The 20,221-nt window shown below is 54.3% G+C and overlaps 1 protein-coding gene across 10 annotated transcripts; it reads left to right on the forward strand.

Moving 5' to 3' along the window:
- The first annotated feature begins 5,725 nt into the window (after nucleotides 1–5,725).
- Nucleotides 5,726–18,429, forward strand: SEMA6C (semaphorin 6C). Of its 10 annotated transcripts, none has more exons than XM_081120359.1 (20): nucleotides 5,768–6,003; nucleotides 7,951–8,000; nucleotides 9,687–9,858; nucleotides 11,125–11,239; nucleotides 11,534–11,597; nucleotides 11,739–11,795; nucleotides 12,155–12,256; nucleotides 12,482–12,572; nucleotides 12,780–12,899; nucleotides 13,087–13,175; nucleotides 13,501–13,718; nucleotides 13,999–14,130; nucleotides 14,380–14,532; nucleotides 14,759–14,932; nucleotides 15,229–15,375; nucleotides 15,670–15,747; nucleotides 15,875–15,930; nucleotides 16,102–16,146; nucleotides 16,497–16,592; nucleotides 16,998–18,429. In XM_081120359.1, exons 3-20 carry the CDS (start codon nucleotides 9,741–9,743, stop codon nucleotides 18,014–18,016), a joined length of 2,874 nt encoding a protein of 957 aa, XP_080976485.1. In that variant the 5' UTR covers nucleotides 5,768–6,003; nucleotides 7,951–8,000; nucleotides 9,687–9,740; the 3' UTR covers nucleotides 18,017–18,429. The 10 variants fall into 10 exon arrangements, with proteins under 10 accessions (XP_080976490.1, XP_080976485.1, XP_080976489.1 ...); XM_081120361.1 differs by having other exon boundaries at nucleotides 5,946–6,007; XM_081120364.1 differs by lacking the exon at nucleotides 16,497–16,592 and having other exon boundaries at nucleotides 5,726–6,003.
- Nucleotides 18,430–20,221: the final 1,792 nt, after the last annotated feature.

The raw sequence follows: 20,221 nt of genomic DNA on the forward strand, positions 1-20,221 counted from the left end.
ATCCCCAGCAGGGGGAATGCAAGAGGCAGCCGATCAATGAAGACTCTTTCACCACTGATGTTTCTCTCTCCCTTTCCCTTCCTCTCTCTGAAATCAATAATATATATATGTGTGTGTGTGTGTGTGTGTGTGTGTGTGTATATATATATATATATATATATTTAAAAATTAGCCTGTTGTATTTAGTCAAACATTTAATTAACTCACCCCTAATGCGATGCCTGGTACTGCTTCTCTTTAGTGAGGCCTCAGCAGGGCCAGACCAAAAGATTTCGAGGGGCTGTGGACGTTCCCCACCCACTAGGCAGCTCTGAGAAAGGCATACTTCCCAGATAATGGGGTGAACATAAGCCATACAGCGGATAACACAGGGCATACTCAGAAAGTGGTGATTTATTCTGTATGTCTGGAGCATAGGCTGCTTGAGAGAGAAGTGAAGAAAGAAAAAGACCAGATTATGGAAGGCCTTTAAAGACTTGCTCAAGACTTCACGCTTTTCCCATAGGCAGTAGACAGAGACATTATGGGTTTTCGATCAGGAAAGTGAAATCATTGGCTCAGTGGGATTGGGTTAGAGGCCTTAATAAACTTTTAGCTGAGAAAAGGGTGTGCTTGAAAAGAAGTGATCAATGGTATAGCTTGCTTCAGCACAGGATGAGTACTAATGAGAGACCTTGGGATTTAATTATTTTACCAGAAGTTCTAGCAGAAAGGGGGGAGGGGTTGGAAAGTTAGCTGGTTGTGAAAAGTTGAAAAGTAAATGGAAGTTCAGAAGTCAAGACAGTCAGCAGACCACTGACTCCCAAACCACTGGCCTTCCTCCTTGGAGACAGTGGTTGTGTCTTGACTTCCTTTTTACCCCCCCTCCCCCCAGTCCAGGCTCCAGAGCTGAGGGTCCTGAGGGTCCTTGATGCAACGTGGATGGGAAGTGTTAACTCCTTTAAGGAGTGTGTTGGTAAAGGGAGGCAGAGAAATGGAAAGGTAGCTTTAGAGGATGGGCGTTGGACTGGGAGAGGGACTATTTTTAGCTGAGAGTTTGAAGACATTTGTAGGCTGAAAGGAGGGAGCAAGTGGAGAGGGAGGCTTAGAAAGTGCTTATGGAGCAAGGTGTGGGGCAGATGGAAGAGAATGGACTAGGAGTTCGGGGGAGGGAAGTGAGAGGAGAGAACGAGAGCTGCATTTATTGATTGCACTTTGCTAGATGTTATGTAAATATCTCATTTAATCCTCTGATAGCCATATGAATTAAATGTTGAGATATCCTTCTTGCTAATGAAAAAGACTGAGGCTTAAAGAGGTTAAATAACCTATCTACAAATTAGAGAGCTAGTAAATGGCAGACTGAAGACCTTGTATGATTCTCAAGCCTATGCTTTTTCTGATAATTACTTTACAAGGTTATGAGGTAATAACTTCAACCTCATAATGAATGTGGCAGCATTCTACTCTGGTTGCTCTATCAATTCACCGACCACAACACACTCTGGGGGCAAGAGTAGGTGGCACTACTCAAATCACAGGAATAGCAAAAGTCCTTTTTAATTAAAAGAAATGTATGATCTAATTGGAAAATAAGGGGAGTGAAAATACAAGAAGATGCAAAACAAGTAATACCGTCTGAATGCAGAATTCTGCTAGCAGCCCCTTACCTATTTACCCCTCCAGCTTCACCCCTTGTCTGTCTCTTGTACTCTATTCTATCTGTGTTATAATTATCAGTTTCTGCCCTGGTCGGGTAGCTCATTTGGTTAGAGCATCATCCCAATACACCAAAGTTGTGGGTTCAATCCCCAGTCAGGGCACATACAAGAATCAACCAATAATGCATAAATAAGTGGAAAAACAAATCGATGTTTCTCTTTCTCTCCCCCTTCCTCTCTAACTATGTCCTCAGGTGAGGATTTAATAAATAAATGAATGAATAAATAAATAAAGGATTTGACGACGTGAGGCATAAAGCCCTCTAAGTAGGAGGAGACACAGGGTACAGATTTATTCAACCAATGTGTTAATACCTGAGCTGTGCCAGGCACTGTGCTAAATACAAAGGCTACAGTGGTGAGCAAGACAGACACAGCTGGGCCCCAAGTGCACAGAGCTTATGGTAAAGTGGAAAGGTGAGCCTTGGACGGATAATATGGATGCATCTACTGGATGAGAGAGGTGTGAGGACGCAGCTTAGTGCATCTGTAGAGGGCAAAAAGTTGGTGGAATTCTCACTTGTTACTTCTGTTTTCTCCGAAGATGGTTGTGGATTCTGCTTAAGATGAGCAAGGAGGTGGTGAGGAAAGGAATTTGAAAAAAGAAGCAGTTGTTTGAAATAGCTACTTGTAGGGACTGGGAGACAGTGATTTTCCAAGCTTGGAGATCCTGAATTTATTAAAGGTACCAGTCTGTGAGACTGTGTGATTTTCTCCAGAAGACTCCAGGGAGTAGGAACAGCATCATTTGGACTTCTCCTCTGAAATAACTCTCAGATTCCTCCATTTCATCCCAATGCCAACCTCTTTGTCTGGCCGTCTCTCCCCCTCATCCGTGAACTTTCCTATCTTCTTGCTAGAAGGTCTCCTTGTCTTCTTGCTACAATAAGGCATTTTGACAAGTAACAAGCAGCCTTATTCAAGAACTTAAAATGACATCCTATTCCTGTCCAATTATTTTAGCCTACTCATCTCGGCACACCAGGCCTTCCATAATCTGTCTCCCTCCTCCCTTTTCCTCTGCTTCTAACTAGTATCTTTCTTACATATCGGTCATACAGGACTGTTTGCTATCTATGCTTCAGGTCCCATGATCACTAACTAAAAGCTTTTGCTTAAGTTATGTTCCTTTTTGGAACATATTCTCCTTTCTTTTGTACCAAGCTAACTCCTACCGAGGTCTTCCCAAGATGTATCCAACATCTTTCTCTGTAGTCATCACAAAAAAACATTTATTGTCTTTCCTTTTTCGTTTAGGAATTATGTTCAATGTAGCTTTTGGGTTTTTGTTTTAGACTTGGTATTGCTTTTAATCATTTAATACATGCATGTCTAGTTTTTTTGGTTTTGCTTTTTGTTAATCTTCACCCGAGGATATTTTTTCTGTTGCTTTTTTTCTATTTATTTTTATTATTATTATTTTAAAAATATGTCTTTATTGATTTCAGAGAGAGGAAGGGAGAAAGAAAGATAGAAACATCAATGATGAAAGAGAGTCATTGACTGGCTGCCTCCTGCTGAGCCCACAACCTGAGCTCGTGCCCCGACCGAATTGAACAGCGATCTCCTGGATCATAGGTCTATGCTTAACTGCTGAGCCATGCCAGCGGGGCTTTTCCATTAATTTTTAGAGAGAAAGTGGAAGGGAGGGAGGGGAAGACAGAGAGAGGAACATCAATATGAGAGAGACATATCGATTAGTTGCCTCCTGCACACACCCTGACCAGGGCCGGGGATCAAACCCACAGCCCAGGTAACATGCCCTTGACTGTGAATCAAACCCATGACCCCTTGGTGTATGGGCAAATGTCCTAACTACTGAACCACACCTGCCAGGGCTGTAAGTCTTGTTTTAATTCAGATAGATGGCCATTTTCTTAAAGACCAGACCACATCCCAATATGGATTGTGCCTGAAGTAAGTACTTAACATTTAATGGCTTGAACTGAGACTTCAGTTGGGCTGTAAAACTGTACATGAGTTACAGCTCGATCCCTATTCGTCAACCTGTTCAATGAGTGCAAGTCTGAGTACCTAAGCTCTGCACTAGGAGCTGGGGAGACTTCAACCTCTATATTTTGAGGTGTCTTTCTCCCCAAACTTCTTTCCAGCCTTTAAAACATCCCCACTGGCCACTGAATTGTTTTGGACCCAAGACCCTCAGCAGTTAACCTTGTATAAACATTGTTCCATTGTTTCTAATTCTGTTTGCCTCGCTGGTTCACCTGGCCTTGCGAGCCTGTCTCTGTCTCTGTCTCTGTCTCTGTCTCTGTCTCTGTCTCTGTCTCTGTCTCTGTGTGTGTGTTTATGTCTCTTGCTTCCTCATGGTGGGGTTCAGCCCAGTTGGTGATGCTATGTACCCTGATCTCAGTCCAGTAAAGACTGGCCAGAAGTAGCACACCCCGTCTCTCCTTTTCTTCAGGATGTGGGGGCGTGGTGGAAGGAGGTGCTCACTCAGATAAAACTACCCAAGAACGCTAATGTCTCCCAGGCCGCCCACTATCCTGGGAATTTTGAGAACATTTGTCTTGGGTCCCGGCCCCCACGCAGGGAAGAATCTTAGCAGGCAATATCAAGGGGGGAGCCAATCAGTGCTGTCTGAAATATCCGTATTCTTTCTCCCCACCGACAGTCCCAGAATCGAAGGGTCTTTCTTTTTTATTTGAGAGAGGGAAAGAAATATCAATTTGTTGCTCCACTAATTTATGCATTAATTGGTTAATTCTTTTTGTTGTTGTTGTTGTTAATCCTCGCTCGAGGATTTTTTCCCCCTCATTGGTTTTTTAGAGAAAGTGGAAGGGAGGGGGAGAGAGAGAGAGAGAGAGAGAGAGAGAGAGAGAGAGAGAGAGAGAAACATTGATGTATGGATGTGAGACACATGGATGGGTTGCCTCCTGTGCACGCACCCAGGTACCATGCCCTTGACCAGGAATCAAATCAGTGACCCTTCCATGCTTGGGCTGATGCCCTGACCACTTAGCCACACCAGTCAGGGCCATTGTTGATTCTTGCATGTGCTCTGACCGGAGAACAAACCTGCCACCTTGGCATACCAGAAGAAGGCTGTAGCCAACTGAGCTACCCAGCCAGGGCCAGAATCAAAGGATTTTTATGGAAGGTGGGGATGGAGAAGGAGCAGTCTTGCTGTTTGGAGGGATGTCCAGGGTTCTCTGCGGAAAGATGGGACATCACTAACCCTGTGTTTGGGGAACAGTAAGGCTATGTGGAGTTGGGACAGCTGGTCACTTTTCCATTCTTTCAGTATGATTCTCTGAGTTAGTGTGTCCTGATCTCATCTCTCTTTTGGCTTTTGCCTGACTCACCTGTTCTCTTCCATCAGCCAGCAGCCTGATTGCCAGCCACTCTGGCATCCTGGCTCCTTAGTTCCTGGCTCAGTGGCCCAAGCCCATCCTGCTTTGGCAGTTGGGATGGGAGGGGAGGAGATGATGGGAACTAGGAAAACCTCCAGGTGACATCTTCCTTTTCTTTCCCAGGCCTCAAGCCCCTAAATGCATGCAGGCCTCCCTTATTGGGGTCAGGGTGAACCAGAGGAAGGGCATGGGGAAAAATAAGAGGACTGAGGTAAAAAGACTAGAGAGAAAGAACAGAAAGTTGGGGGCTGAGTGGGCAGCGGGAGACTCCCCAGGGAGCAGAGTAGCCAAAGCCCTCGGGTATAGGAAAGGAGGGGAGGGAGGGTCGCGCAGGCTCTGACAGTCTAGCCCAGCCGAGGTCCCTGCGTTTCAGGCCCGTCTTTCCTCCCAGCAGCTCTTCCGTCCCAGGGCCTCTCCGCGTTAAAGCGTGTGACCCCCTCCTCTGTCTGGGTCTCGGCGGTTGTCCGCGGGTTCCTCCAGCTCGAGCCTGGCTTTGGTCTCCAGCTCAGCTTCCCGGCCTGGCCTCTCACTGGGAGGTGCTCCCGGAGCCCCGGCCCCGAGGAGGACTATTGGTGGGAAGGTGTCGAGAAGGCGGGGTCTACCCGGCCTGCGACAGCCGGATTAGTTGCGGCGACCTCGAGGCGGGCCGGAGGCGGGTCCGACCGGGAGGCGGGCGGGGCTGCTGGGGCCCGGCCCAGACCTCCGGGCGGTCGCATTGTTTTCCTCCGCGGAACCGCGGCGGGATTGGGGGCTGCAACCGCGACCCTGGGTCTGCGGGACTCGACAGCGCCCGAGAGTCCAGATCCAAGCTCCGTGTAACTCGTTCGCTCATCACACCTCGCCAGAGCCCCAACCACGGATTGCGAAGTCGGCGCGGTGCGGGGCCGCTGTCCGCCCGCTGCGCTCTCGATCCCGCTGGCCCGCATCTCGGAGCAAGTACCCCGGGGCTGGGGCAGGGCTGCAGGGAGGCGGGGAGGACTGGGAGCCGCAGGCTGGAGTGAAGCTTCCCAAGTGCGAGAGGGACCCGGGAGGTGCCCGTGCGCTGTGTGCCTGGCTGGCGGAGAGCGTCGGCTGAGTTGGGGTGCGCGGAGGGAGGAGGGGGCTGTAGCCGAGCCCCGTCACTGCCCTGCAGGCGCAGGGTCTCGGCGCCTCTGCCGACCGAGCTTCTCTCAGTCCTGTCTCCTGGACTGGGGAGCGTGAAAGGGGCTGATCTGAGGCGCGCACTGTACGGAGGGTGGCAAACCTGGTCCCTTGCCTCCCTGGCTCTATGACCTGCGGAGAACCGACCCTCTCGATGCCCCTGCGAGAATGGGAAGGGGGACGCGTCGTTTCAGACTTTGGTGTCACGGCTGCACCTCTTGTCCTTGTGCATGCGGGAGTCTGAGCACCTCCCAGGGGGTTGGCTCCGGCACAGAGTCGGGGAATGGGGTCCTCAAGAAACATCAGTCCCAGAGTCCATCTCCTTCCCGCACCCCACTCGGCCCGGGGCTTTGTTAGACCGAGGTCTCCCAAGGAGGTGAGCCCGGCTGGCGACCGCCTCTCGAGCCCGCCGACCCGAGTCGGCTTGGCTCCGGACCCGCCCTCGTCGGTTCCCAGCCTCTGGCCCTGTTTCCCCGGCCCCGGAGACCCGCCTCCGCTCCCCCCCCCCCCCCGCTCCCACCCCTACTTGGTCTGCGCCTGCAGGCCCCTCCAGCCCCTCCTCCCGCTAACGTGGCTCTGGGACCCGGTCCCGGCCCAGACTCTGCTACCCGCCCCTCTCGGAGCCCCGGATCCAGTGAGGGGGAGACACGTCGAGCCCCTGGCCCCGGGCCCACCTCACGCGAAGCTGTAGACACCTGGGTTGTCCTCGTTGGGGGCTGGGTGGAAGGGAGGGTAGGTGTGAGCCTGGGGCGGAGAGCTGAGGGTGGGGGAAACGTCTTGGAGATGGGAACGGGTCTGTTTCGCGCGGCTCCTCGGCGCGCCCCCTGCTCCCCCAGAGGAAGGTGGACTGGGGCGGGCGACCAGCCAGGGGGCTTCCTGCTATTGTCCCCAGTCCGGACTCCCCTTCTCCATCTCTTCCCCAGCCCTCGCTAGACTCTGGCTGTGACCTCGGCCACTCCCCAGAGGTGGCTTCGGGGCCAGGAGGGGAGAGAAAGGCTGTTTCCTTTTCCCAGCAAGGCAAGAGGAGGGGAGAAAAAGACGGCCAGGCGTCCCCCCCTTTGCTTCAGATGGGGGTAGGAAGCAGCTGGGATTGGTCCCAGCAGGATAAGCCTCACCCCAGGCTGCTCAGATACTACTCCCCCAAAACAGCTATGGAAAGCCCTCTTAAAGCTATATCACAGTTAAGTCTAGGGGCCCATGCAAAGGCCAACCAAGTGTTTTTAGAGGCTGGACCTAGGTGGGCGGTGGGGTGGAGAGAGACTGGGTGAGAGGGAGGCATGGCCTGCTCTCCTTGGGCAGAAGGAAGGGGCTAGGGGTGCCTGCTACCAACATTTTGCCTAGAAATGAAAAACATGTAAATGAGATGCAAATTAGCTTCTATTGTCCCCAGCTAGGGCGATTTCGCTAAGAAAGCTGTTGGATTCTGAGGGTTTTAAACGGGGGAGTGGTCACCATGCCCCACAAACTCTCCCCGTTTCGTCTTTCCCAAGACTGGTCCTGCAGTTTCAGGAGTTTTTGGCTAGGAGCCAGCCCCAGCCCCTGCCCTCACATCTCTGGGCGTGAAACAGCCAGCACCTTCGTAACCAAGCTCAATATCAACACACACACACCCTTCCAGGGCAGCATCTCCTGTACCCTAGCCTCACTAGACTTCTGAATTTTCACATTTACTTTTAAGGGATGTGGTAAGGAAGTGTAGTAACGCAGTCTCTTCCCTCCTCTGTCCTTTCTTCCATCAGGTCAAAGGTCTTCTATCTTCCTCACACCCCAACAGCAGTCACCACCCCAGGTAAGGAAAGGGCAGGGGATAGGAGCTGGCCTGGCCTGGGAGCAGGGAGAGGGTCTGGCTGTTCTCCCCACTTGCCAGAGACCTCAGTTGTTTCCTGGGTGAAGATATCAGTTGCCCAGGGCAACTTGGGGGGGGGGCAGGAGCGGAAGTATATGAGACAAGCTGTGTCCCTTCCTCTTCCCCTGGGAGCACCAGCATCCAGAAACATGGTGGAGGTGTGGGGGAGGGAGACTTGGCTTTTTAGCACCAGAGGGTCGTTAGCTAGCTGACTGCTCTGTCCCTGGGGAGGGGGTCATCATTAGGTGTTACTACCCCTTTCCCTCCTCCAGCTCTCTTGAGGCCCCATCTGACGTCAACCTCCCCACCAGTGACGCTGGATTGGGGGTGGGGTACACTTGGGTCCTGGTTCCAAGAGTGGAGTTGTTGGGGAGATGGAATGGGCTGGGCCTGGAAGCCCAGGGTCTCTTCTTTAGGGGACACGGCAAGATGGGCAACTAAGGACTGGTACAGGACAGCTGCCTGTTCACAAAAAGAAAGATTCTTACCCTTCCTGACCTGATTCCTGGAAACTGCTCAGACCCTCACTTCAATTTCTGGGAAAGGCGGGAAGCTGGTATACACCCCCCACTGAGGGTCCCAGCGATAGAGGGGAGGCTGATGGGTGGGAAGGAGGGTTGTCTCCATCCCTTCCACCCTGCCCTTCGTTTCCTGGTCTTTGGACTATGGTTGTCTGCCTGTCATTGAATTATTTATATTTTCATTTCGAGGCAGCCCGAAGAGGGAAGGAAGAGAAAGAGGGACATGTGCAACCATTTCTTCTCAGCAATGTAGCCCCTTCTGTCCCTGCTCCTCATGGGGGGGGGGCTATCCTGCACTGTCCCCTCCCCCCACCAAGTAGAAGCACTGGTTCTTAGGAGCCAGGGAGGGAGCAGGGGGATAGAGAGGCTGGGAAGGGGCACAGTGGTCGGGCAGACAGCTGCAGCCAGAGCTAAATTTAGCCTCTGATCTGGCTTTGATGCAGATTTGTTTCTGGCTAAGACAGCAGCCCCCCCCCCCCAGCTTCTCCTTAGCAATGGGGAGGGCCCCTGAAGCATGAGCTAAGACTAGGACAGTGACCCTTAGGCTGCCTCCTCCCACTCTGTTCTTCCTCAACCCTAAAGAGGATGGTGGCTGTGTCACAACTGCCTCTGCCTGGGCGCAGGCGCTGCGCTGCCTCTAGGCCGCTGTGGGGGTCTGAGAGGTAGGGGGAGGCAGACTTGGTGCCCTCTTCCTCCTCCCAGTGCCAAGGAGTCACTATTTATAATTTTAAGGCTTCGGTGTCTAATTATAGCTGAGAAGGGGTTAGCAAGAGGGGGGCCAGGAGGTGTCACCTGCTGAATATCCCAGGCCCAGTCAGGAGAGAGGAGGAAAGGCAGAGCGAGAAGGCTGGGAGGGAGGGGGAGTGGGTGTGTCCTGTCCTTACCTGGGGTCACGCCGGCAGGCCTCACTCCAGCCTGTTGGGGCCAGTTGGAGAGGGTAGGGCCTTGAGTGACAGTGACAGTTGGTTGGGACGGAGGCAGTGCCAGAGAGAGGGTTCTTTTTCCCATTCCATAGGGTCTTCTGGGGATAGACCAGGGGAGGAGCCTGCTTGTTTCAAGGGTGGAGAGAATTTGGTCCCTTCCCCCACTTTTCTGTCTCCTCTTTCAGGGCCAGCATATGGGTGAGGGGGCACCCCCTGGGGGCTGAGCTGCCCAGCACAGGATGCCCCGTGCCCCCTGCTTCATGCCCTTGCTGCTACTGCTGCTGCTGCTCTCACTTCCCCACACCCAAGCCTCCTTTCCCCGGGACCCCCTCCCTCTGCTGATCTCTGACCTGCAAGGTGAGTGCCCAGTACCACACTTCCGGGGGTGTGAGCTTAGAAATTAGACACTGAGACCCCTGTGTGGGAGGCAAGATGCAGGAAGGATCCCAGCCTCAAGGAAGCTCAGAGCCTGACCAGCAAAGGGGAGCAGACAGATAAAGAGAGCAGGCACCTCACGTCAGTCGCTTCTCATCCCTGGGCCTTTCTTTACTTTGAGGCAGCACTGTATGGTGGTTAAGAACATGACTCTCAGCCAGACCCTGCCTTAACAGGTGGGAATCCCTGCTAAGCTACTCACTAGCTGTGCGACCTTGGTCTAGTAATTCACCCTTTCTTTGCCTCAGTTTCCTCATTTGCAAAGTGAATGCTTTGTATGTGTTTGCCATTATCACTAGTAGAAAAGGAAGGATTGGGACTAGTTCAGTGGTTCCTAGCACCTTTCACCTCCCTCTCCGCTGTACCAATACTATTACTAAGCCCACGTCCTACTGTGAGGGAAACCATAAACCCACTTTTTTTCTGAGAAGAATTTTATCTATTTGCAGGTTCCTGTTATATATGTAGGATTTAGAGTATTTTTAAGGATAAAAGAACTGCACTTTGGGGGATAGATAAGACCAGCAACCACTTATATGTGCCTGACGCAGTTCTAAGCACTGTGTGAATGTTAAACCATCTACCCCTGAACGCTAGACTCCCTTTGAGCGCTGATTGTGGTTTCCATGATCAGGCCAGGTGGATGCTGGAATTGGTCAGAGGCGGCAGAAACCTTGGAGGGCTGAGGTGGCCTGTGAAGAGTCTTGAGGGGAGGGTGCAAAGAGAGGGCTGGGAGAAATGGGGTGAGTAAAAGCTCCAGAATGGACAGTGTACTTTGTGGGAGCAAAAGGGAGTCACTAGCCCTAAGGCAGCACCAAGAAGGGATTGGGCTCAGCTCTGGAGTTGCAGAGCTGAATCCAGGTGCCTGCTGCTTCCACGCTAAATGAGCTATGCAAATTCCTTAAGGCTTTAAGCCTCAAGCTCCTCATTGTAAAATGGGACTTAGTACCTACCTCATAGGGTTGTTGTATTAAATAAGACAATTCACCTAAGGTGCTAATACAGAGCTTGAGAGAGGTTAAGTGCTCAGAGTTAGCTGTTATTATTTTTATTACTTAATTAATATCTTACAGCTCATCTCATATATCCACTGTGTCCATGGCTGGGTTTCCTCTGGTTGGAGAGGGTGTTGAGGGAGTGTGTGGCATCCTGGCTGGCTCTCAGCACCCACCTCTCTGTGCCTTTCAGGTACTTCCCCATTATCCTGGTTCCGGGGCCTGGAGGATGATGCTGTGGTTGCAGAACTTGGGCTGGACTTCCAGAAATTCTTGACCTTGAACCGGACATTGCTAGTGGCTGCTCGGTAAACTAGCAGTAGCACAGTTGTGGGGCTGACACACATGCTCCTGTACAGACATGGGACCTGCATGGCCACTGTAGGATCTTGCAGGGGACACATGCAGGTGTACAAACTACGGGACATGGACATGCTTGGACCCAGAGCACAAATGCCAAGGCATGGAGGAAGGGGGAGGGCAGGGGGCAGGAGGCTTGCACTGCTTGTCCCTGAACAGCTGAACGTGGACAAGCTGCAGACTAAGGAGCTCAGGTGGGGTGCCTTGGCTTCTCCCTGATCCCTCTTTACTTCTCTCTTCAGGGATCATGTTTTCTCCTTTGATCTACAAGCTCAAGAAGAAGGAGAGGGGCTGGTGCCCAGCAAGGTGAGGGGCTGGGTGGGAGATGTAGGCATGGAGATGAGACTGGGGAAGGTCTAATGGGAGTCAAGGGGGTGGGAAAAAGAATCCAAAAGAAGCACTATGCAGGTTGCCCCATGATTTTCCCTCTTCCACTTCTCCCTTCAGTATCTAACATGGAGGAGCCAAGACATGGAGAACTGTGCTGTGCGGGGGAAGCTGACGGTGAGGAGTGGAATGAGAATTTCGAGGGAAGGAGATTCCCCCGCCTCCAGGCTCTGTCCAAGCAATTCTCTACTGTGCCCAATTTCCCACCCACTTTCCTCATCTCAGGACAAGAGGAAAATGTGCAGGAAAGAGAATTAATGAGTTTTAGCTTCTTCCACGTGCTTCACAAAAACAAAAAGTGAGACTCCAACAAAAGGCCAAAGGACTTGCCCAAGGCCACAGGGCTAGTGAATAGCTTAGTTGGAACTTTACCCAACATTGCTCTGACTGGTTCAAGGGGAGGGGACTTACTTCCTGTGACCCCCTGTCCCAGTCCCAGGAACCCTGTTGCTGACCTAGAGTTTTGGGTTCTCTAGGATGAGTGCTACAACTACATTCGTGTTCTCGTTCCCTGGGACTCACAGACACTCCTTGCCTGTGGAACGAACTCATTCAGCCCCGTGTGCCGCAGCTATGGGGTACAAGGCGGGGGGGGGGGGGCGGTCAGGATGGGCGGGGGAGGAATACCCGAGTGAACAATCAGTTTGGTTTGGACGGACCAGTGGGGGTGGGAGAATGGGAGTGCTCAGAGTGCAGGGGTCCAGTCCAGAAGGGGTTGGGGGAAGGAAGCAAGGGGACATGAGGAAGTGGGCTACAGAGCCAAGACCCCAAGGGTTCCAAGAACCTGCTCCCTCTGCTTCCAGATAACTTCACTGCAGCAGGAGGGTGAGGAACTGAGTGGGCAGGCTCGATGCCCCTTTGATGCCACCCAGTCCAACGTGGCCGTCTTTGCAGGTGTGCACTTGGGCACGTGAGAAGCAGGCATGCAGCTAGATGGAGCTCCCACCATAGCCCCTCTCCCAATTTGGTCTCCCCCCCCCCCCAAGTAGAGGATTGAGGCAGAGGCCAGAGTCAGGCCGAGGTAGGGGTGTGGGAGGTTCAAGAAGAACCAGAATACCAATCCCCAACCCTCCCCTGACCCTACCCTACCCACCCCTCCAGAGGGCAGCCTGTATTCAGCCACAGCTGCAGATTTCCAGGCCAGTGACGCTGTAGTTTACAGAAGCCTTGGCCCTCAGCCCCCACTTCGCTCCGCCAAGTACGACTCCAAGTGGCTCCGAGGTCAGGGCGGGCCTGGGGGAGGGAGGCTGCTCTTGGGGAGGAGGTGCATGGGAGGACTGTGGCAGGGAGCAAGCAGATGGTGGTGGCAGTGTCCATGTATATGCAGAGGGGAGACGCTGTGCGGGGCCAGGAGTTTCTGAGCAGGTATAGATACCCTTCCATACCCTTTCCTGTCACCCCCCTTCAGAGCCACACTTTGTCCATGCCTTGGAGCATGGAGACCATGTCTACTTCTTCTTCCGGGAGGTCTCTGTGGAGGATGTCCGGCTGGGGAGGGTAAGGAGGTGGTGGGCATCAGGGGTGGGTAGCTGAGGGTTCTGGATCCTGCGAAGGCAGTCAGAGTCGGGACAGTTCCTAACCCTAATCTCCACAATGCAATTCCCTAGACTCTGGGCCCCCAAGTTGGAGTCACCACCAGCCCTCTGCCCCCATATCCTGCTCTGTCCCCCATCCTTAACCCAAACTGGCCTAGTACAGCACACCCTTCCTTTGCTGTGCCCCTAACATTTGTGTCCTGGTGCTCTAACTCACTGCATGCCTCTTGCCTTGCTGGCCCTGAGCTTGTCTCACTGTTCTCCTGTCCCCGACTCTCCCCCTTCAGGTACAGTTCTCCCGTGTGGCCCGTGTGTGTAAGCGTGACATGGGTGGCTCACCTCGGGCCTTGGATCGTCATTGGACATCCTTTCTGAAGCTTCGGCTCAACTGCTCTGTTCCTGGGGACTCTGCCTTCTATTTTGATGTCTTACAGGCCTTAACTGGGCCTGTGAACTTTCATGGCCGCTCTGCTCTCTTTGGAGTCTTCAGCACCCAAACCAACAGGTTGGTACTAACCAGTGCAGCCCAATCTGTCCCCTGCCCCACCAGCACCCAAGCTTCTCTCTCAGAGCTTACTGATGGGGCCAGTGAGGGGACCCTCCATTCAAAGCCAGTTGCTGTTCTGCCCATCTTTTTTCTCCTAGCATGACACCCAGGAACACCCCCACCCTCTCAGGCTCTGCCCCCTAATATGGTGCATGAAGGGTAGCTGCCATGTCTTACCTGGGAGGAGCTGTGCTGTCCCTCCCAACACCGAGCCCACATCCTTTTCTGGCTCCCTCAGCATTCCTGGCTCTGCAGTCTGTGCCTTCTACCTGGATGATATTGAACGTGGGTTTGAGGGCAAGTTCAAGGAGCAGAGGAGTCTGGATGGGGCCTGGACCCCTGTGTCTGAGGACAGGGTCCCCTCCCCCAGGTACCCAGGATGGGGGTGGCTTTTGTGGGCAAAAGCAAGTGGGATTGTAAGGAAAGGTTCAGGGCCTGGGGAAAGTGCTATGCTGCGTTGGCAGTGGGACTGGTGCTCCAACTGGGAAGGGAAGCAGTAGTGTGTGTGGAGGGGAAGCAAGGGCTACGCATCATATTTAGGAGCAGTGTGTGTGTGGGGAGCACAGGGCCTACGTCCCAGCCCCCTGCCCTAAGCTGCCCCTTCCCATATGCCCACCAGGCCAGGATCCTGTGCAGGAGTAGGTGTAGCTGCCTTGTTCCCCTCTTCCCGAGATCTCCCTGATGATGTCCTGACCTTCATCAAGGCTCACCCACTGCTGGACCCTGCTGTGCCATCTGCCACCCACCAGCCTCTCCTCACCCTCACCAGCAGGTATGGGGCTAAAAAACGCTGACCACCACCCTCCTATCTCAGCCACTTCTCTGACCCCACAAGGTAAATCACAGTGGTGGGAGGAAGTACCCATGAAAGTGGAAGGGAAGGGAGAGAGCTAAAAAGAAAACCCTGAGCTGAGGAAAGGGCCCAGGATACATGGGCTGTCCTTGAAACACCAAGCTTCCACTAGTCAGGTTGCCCTGACCTGAGGTTATTTCTCCAGGGCTCTCCTGACCCAGGTAGCTGTGGATGGCACGGCTGGTCTCTATAGTAACACCACAGTCCTGTTCCTCGGCTCCAATGATGGGACAGTGCTGAAAGTGCTGCCCCCGGGGGGGCAATCTGGGGGACGTGAACCCATCCTGTTGGAAGAGATCAATGCCTACAGCCCCTCCCGGTGAGGACACAAGGCCTTTCTCTGGCAGGGTCCGCAGAGCAGGAATGGGATGTGAGGTGGGAGATGGGAATGTGGGAATGGGGTGGGAACTCCAACATTGGCTTCTATAGGGCAGAAGCTGTGGGGTAGAGAGAGGGGCCTAGTGAAGAGCTGGACAGTGTGTTGGGGCAGGGTGGTCACTCAGGAACATCAGCCCCATGAGCTGTACTTAGTTGCTTGTGCCCCTCCCCACCTTCAGGGAAAAAGGAACCTCACCAGGCCTGCCCCTTCTCTGATTCCTTCTGGCCTCACCCTAGGTGCAGTGGGAAGCGGGCGGCCCAAACAGCACGGCAGGTGATAGGGCTGGAGCTGGACACTGAAGGTCACAGACTCTTTGTGGCTTTTTCTGGCTGTATCATCTACCTCCCTCTCAGTCGGTGTGCCCGCCATGGGGCCTGTAGGAGGTGAGAGGGGCCTGAGGCTAGGTCCTGCCTGGGTGGGCTCCCTGGGCCAGCAGGAGCTCCCGAACGCAGGCCCTGGGGATGGCAGGGAAATATAGGGGATGGTTGGTGGGGAGTTGCTTCAAGCATTCTGAAGGTGGGCAGTAACTAGGGTCTGGAATAGGGATTGGGGTGGATAGGATGGGAATATTGGACTAGAAGCCTTCTGTAGGCCAAGGTGAGAGTAGAAGAGGCAGGGGAATGGAATGTGATTAGAATGGAGAAGGTCCCAGCCTCACATGACTCAGTTTTCCCTAGGAGCTGTTTGGCTTCTCAGGACCCATACTGTGGATGGCATAGCTCCAGAGGCTGTGTGGATATCAGGGGACCTGGTGGGTAAGTGAGGGGTCCCTGGATCTCCTGAGGAGAAAGTTCCCCACCACTAAGAGAGGAAGCTGAGGGCCAGGGTGGGGGATGGGGGCGAGATGTATAACTGCATTGAGACATCTCCATATCCTCTTAGGACTGATGTGGATCCAGCTGGGAACCAGGAATCCTTGGAGCATGGTGACTGCCAAGGTAAACAGAAGGGGAGGATGCAGCTCCATCCATAACTGCGCATGGTTCTGATGGTCACAGATACTATGCAGGCATAGGTTTAGTCTTTCTCCCTTTCTGTGGCACAGTCACCCTATCAGTTCTTCATGAAGTTTCCCGCTTCTCCCATCTTTACCCTCTCTCCCTTCATAGACGGAGCTACTGGGAGTCAGTCTGGCGCGGGGGACTCTGCTTATGGTGAGTCTTCTTATCCCAACTTTACTTCCCTCACTCATCCCACGCTCACTCAAGTCTGTGTCCAGGGCAGCAGCAGACCAGTGCCCTGGACACCCTGAGAGAGTCTTAAAACAGGGTTAGCATCTTCCAAATACCCAGCATATAGCTCAGTGGTTGGCACATAATAGGGTGCTTAATAAATAGTTTTTGAACAAATAAATGAATGTCCTGCATGGTGAGTCCTTCCCCGCAGCCAGAGGAAAATAGAGACTGGAGTTCCAAGTGGGTGTGGGAGGGGAAGGAACTGCTCAATGGGTGTCAGAGGTGGAGAGCAGGAGCCTCACTGGCTCTGACCTGGTCTCTGTCACCAGTGCTTCTGGGTCCTGGCCCTTCCCCTGAGACCCCCAGCCCCCCCAGTGATGCCCACCCCCGGCCCCAGTCTTCCACTCTTGGAGCTCACACTCAGGGTAAGGGGGCTGGCTGGGAGGGACAGGAGTGAAGTGTGGGGCTGCTGGTTCTTGAAGAATTCTAAGCCCTTTACCGACCTGTGTTTGGTGCTCACTAATGCCTGTTTGGAGCCTCCCCTCCCCAGAGGTGGGCATCCCAGACCCGCCTCCTTCTGCAGGGGCAGTTTGGCAGTTGCTCTTGGCTTGGCTTCAGGTGCCAGAGCTGGGAATGGGGACTCTGGCTTTGTGTGTGAGGGGTGGTGTGAGGGGTTGTGTGTATGGAAGGGTTAGGGGAGGGGATTCCTGAGGAGGGTCAAAGAAGTGTTGGAGTGAAGCTGAGCAGCAGCAGGAGTGGTGGAACTTTGCAACTTGCCGCCCCAGCCAGCCCTGCTGCTTTCCCTCAGCCTCCTCCCTCTTGGTTGGCAGGTGTGCGCCGGGACCTCCCCGCAGCCTCAGCCTCGCGCTCGGTCCCCATCCCACTGCTCCTGGCCTGTGTGGCCGCAGCCTTCGCCCTGGGCGCCTCAGTCTCTGGCCTCCTGGTCTCCTGCGCTTGTCGCCGCGCCCACCGACGTCGGAGCAAGGACATGGAGACCCCCGGACTCCCGCGCCCTCTCTCCCTTCGAAGCTTGGCCCGGTTGCACGGGCCGGGCCCTGAGCCGCCACCACCCTCCAAGGATGGAGACACCGCGCAGACGCCCCAGCTCTACACCACCTTCCTGCCTCCCCCGGAGGCCGGGCCCCCACCCGACCTGGCCTGCCTGCCCACCCCGGAGTCCACGCCCGAGCTGCCAGTCAAGCACCTCCGCAACGCCGGGGGTCCCTGGGAGTGGAACCAGAACGGAAACAACGCGAAGGAGGCCCCGGGCCCTGCGCGCTGCGGGAGCGCGCCAGGCGGCTCGGCGCCGCGCGTGCTGGTGAGGCCGCCGCCACGCGGCTGCCCCGGGCAGGCTGTGGAAGTCACCACCCTGGAGGAACTGCTGCGCTACCTGCATGCCCCGCAGCCAGCCCGGAGGGGTGCCGGGCCCCCGGGCCCCCTGACCCCGAGGCCGCTGCCCCCAGAGCCTGCCCCTGCCCCCACCCTCTTGGCCGGCTCCAGCCTTCTGCCCCGGGAATGCGCCCCGCCACTGCGGCTGGACGTGCCCCCAGACGGGCAGTGCCCGATGCCCCCTGGCCGGCCGGTCCCCGCTCCCCGGCTGGGGGTGGGGGGCAGCCGGAGGTTGCCCTTCTCCTCCCACCGTGCGCCCCCCGCCCTGCTCACTCGAGTCCCCTCGGGAGGCCCCTCCAGGTACTCCGGGAGACACCTGTACCTGGGCCGCCCTGAGGGCTACCGGGGACGCACCCTGAAGAGGGTGGACGCGGAGAAGCCCCAGTTGCCCCCGAAGCTCCCCCTCGTCGCGCCCTCCTCCCAGCTGGCCGTCCCTAACGGCAGCCATTTTAACTTCTAAGGGAAGCTGCTCCGCTTCCGCCGTGAGCACGGACATGTCTCCAAGGATAGGTCACCTCCCTCTCTCCTTGTCCCTCACCTCCAGCCTTCCTGGACTCTGAGAGTCTCCCGGGGTCCCTGCCCACCTCGGGTTTATTTATTGTCCCCTCAAGAGAGCAGTGGGAGACGAGACGCTTGCCCCCTCAGTGAGCCAGCTTTTTTGGGGGGGCTGGCACACTCCCACTCCCCACTCCCTCAGCCAAGCTGCCTTAACTCGCCCCTCTGGGCTTCCTCCCTAGCTGGGCCCCCGGCGGGCCGCAGGCGGACAGACGGATGGGGCTGGGGCCACTCGCGTTGTGTACAGAGTCCTCGGACCTCCTGGGACGTGCCTCCTACTGTGTAGGAGCCTTCGCTTCCCAATACAGCTGTGTCCTCCAGCCGCTGCCTGATTTCACTCGCGGCGGGAGGGGAAGGGGAAGGGGAAGGGAATCGGTTGGCTCCCTCAGAGCGCCATTGCCCCTGAATCTTTGCCTTCATCTTGGCCTTGAGCTCTCCCGAGTAATTGCGATGGCCGCAGTCCCACCGGGGTTAATCAGGAAAGGTTTCCTGAAGAAGACTAGCACTGAAAGGGTGTGGAGATAAATCAGGGCCCAGGAGACCCAAGGTAAAGTTTAGGTGGGGTTGGGGTGGGCAACTAGGAGCCCGTTTTTGGATTGAAGGGGGACTTTTTCCGTCGTCTGTTCGGGGGTGAGGGAGGTTATCGTTGGAGAAAGAAAAGGAGGCCGCAGCGTGATTTAAGTTTTCACACCAAGAAATCTTGGCCTAAAGAGAATTTGGAGGGTCTAGGTTGCAAAAAACTGCAAAGGACCCAGCCCTGCGGGAGTCCCGGGTCCGCCCCAGCTGTTCCCTAAGAAGCTGCTCGGGGTCGCAGAGCCCGAGGGCTGTTGAAGCGCAGTTCATCGTGCGCATGCGCGGCCTCTCGGCGCCTGGGGCCGCGCTCGATCCAGCGCGCGGGGGATCAGCTCCAGTGCGACTGTCACGACGTTCCTCCGGCTGGGGCTGGCTGCAGATGTCTGTCAGTTACCCCCGGGGACCTATGGGAGCGACGAACAGGACCGTTTGCTCCGCCCACTACCTCGCGCTAAGGACACTTAAGACCTCCAGCCAGCTGTGGCTGCTTCTGCTGATTTACAAATCGGGTTTTCCTGTCCGCGCGTGGCCGGGATATCAGCCTAGTTGGAGCCCTAGGCCGCCCTCCCGCTGGCGCCGCCTGGAGGCCGGACCAAGCCCTGCAGCTAAGGACGCCTCGTCAGTCCTCCCTGTTGGCTGCCTTTAGGCCTTTACGCCTTCTGAGGGAAACAGCTAAGAACAATTTGAGGAACCTGGGATTGTTTCTAGCTCTTTACTACTTTGTGATCTGAGAAGTCAAAGCTCTGCCCTAAGTTTGGGTTTCCTCATCTGAGAAATGGGGTTGTCTGAGAGGCTCAAGTATGACGATGTCTGCAAAAATTCTAAAAGGAGAAAGCATGGTAGCTTGTGAGGTGGTGGTTCCTCCAAACTCAGGCGTAGGTTATTCCTCACTTTGTAATCTTCTACTGAGTAACCCATTTCCATTTGAGGCCTTATAATCTTCATTTATAGGTTTTACCCTCAAGGTTTTGAAATGCCCTTTGGACATTCCTCAGACCTCAGCTGCTTGGGCCACATTCAATTGTCCTCTCGCGTCTTCGCTGCTTGGAGCTCGTTTCACCGGGTTGGAGAGGTCCTTTAGGTCTCAGTTTCTCCCTCTTTAGATGCCTTTCTTAAACCAAGATACTTTGAAACAACTGCTCGTTTCCTAGATGGTGGAGGACAGCAAGGAAGGGGTGGAGAATCTATCCAATCACCTGACTGCATTATCCTCTCCAAACCAAGGTGTTAAAGCCAGGACAAAGAAAAAAATTAAGGCTACAGCCTTTCACAGCCCTCTGAGGGACAAGTTTCACAAATACTTTAGTTCTTTCCCTGAAGATGGACACAGGGAAAGGGGTAAATGACCCTCAGTTTAAATATAGACCTAAAAGAGAAGTACAATAGAAATCTAACCTTGTGACTGCAGGCAGCAACTTATGGGTTAAAGTCCTGGTTTCAGTTTAATGGTGAAGGGTGTTCACTTATTATTTATAAAGTATGGTGGTTTCTCTGAGAGTGCCTAAGGTGGATTCTCAGAACCTTCTCAAAGCTAGTG

This window comes from Miniopterus schreibersii (assembly GCF_964146895.1).
Source record: "Miniopterus schreibersii genome assembly, chromosome: 19".
Taxonomy (NCBI): Eukaryota; Metazoa; Chordata; class Mammalia; order Chiroptera; family Miniopteridae; genus Miniopterus; species Miniopterus schreibersii.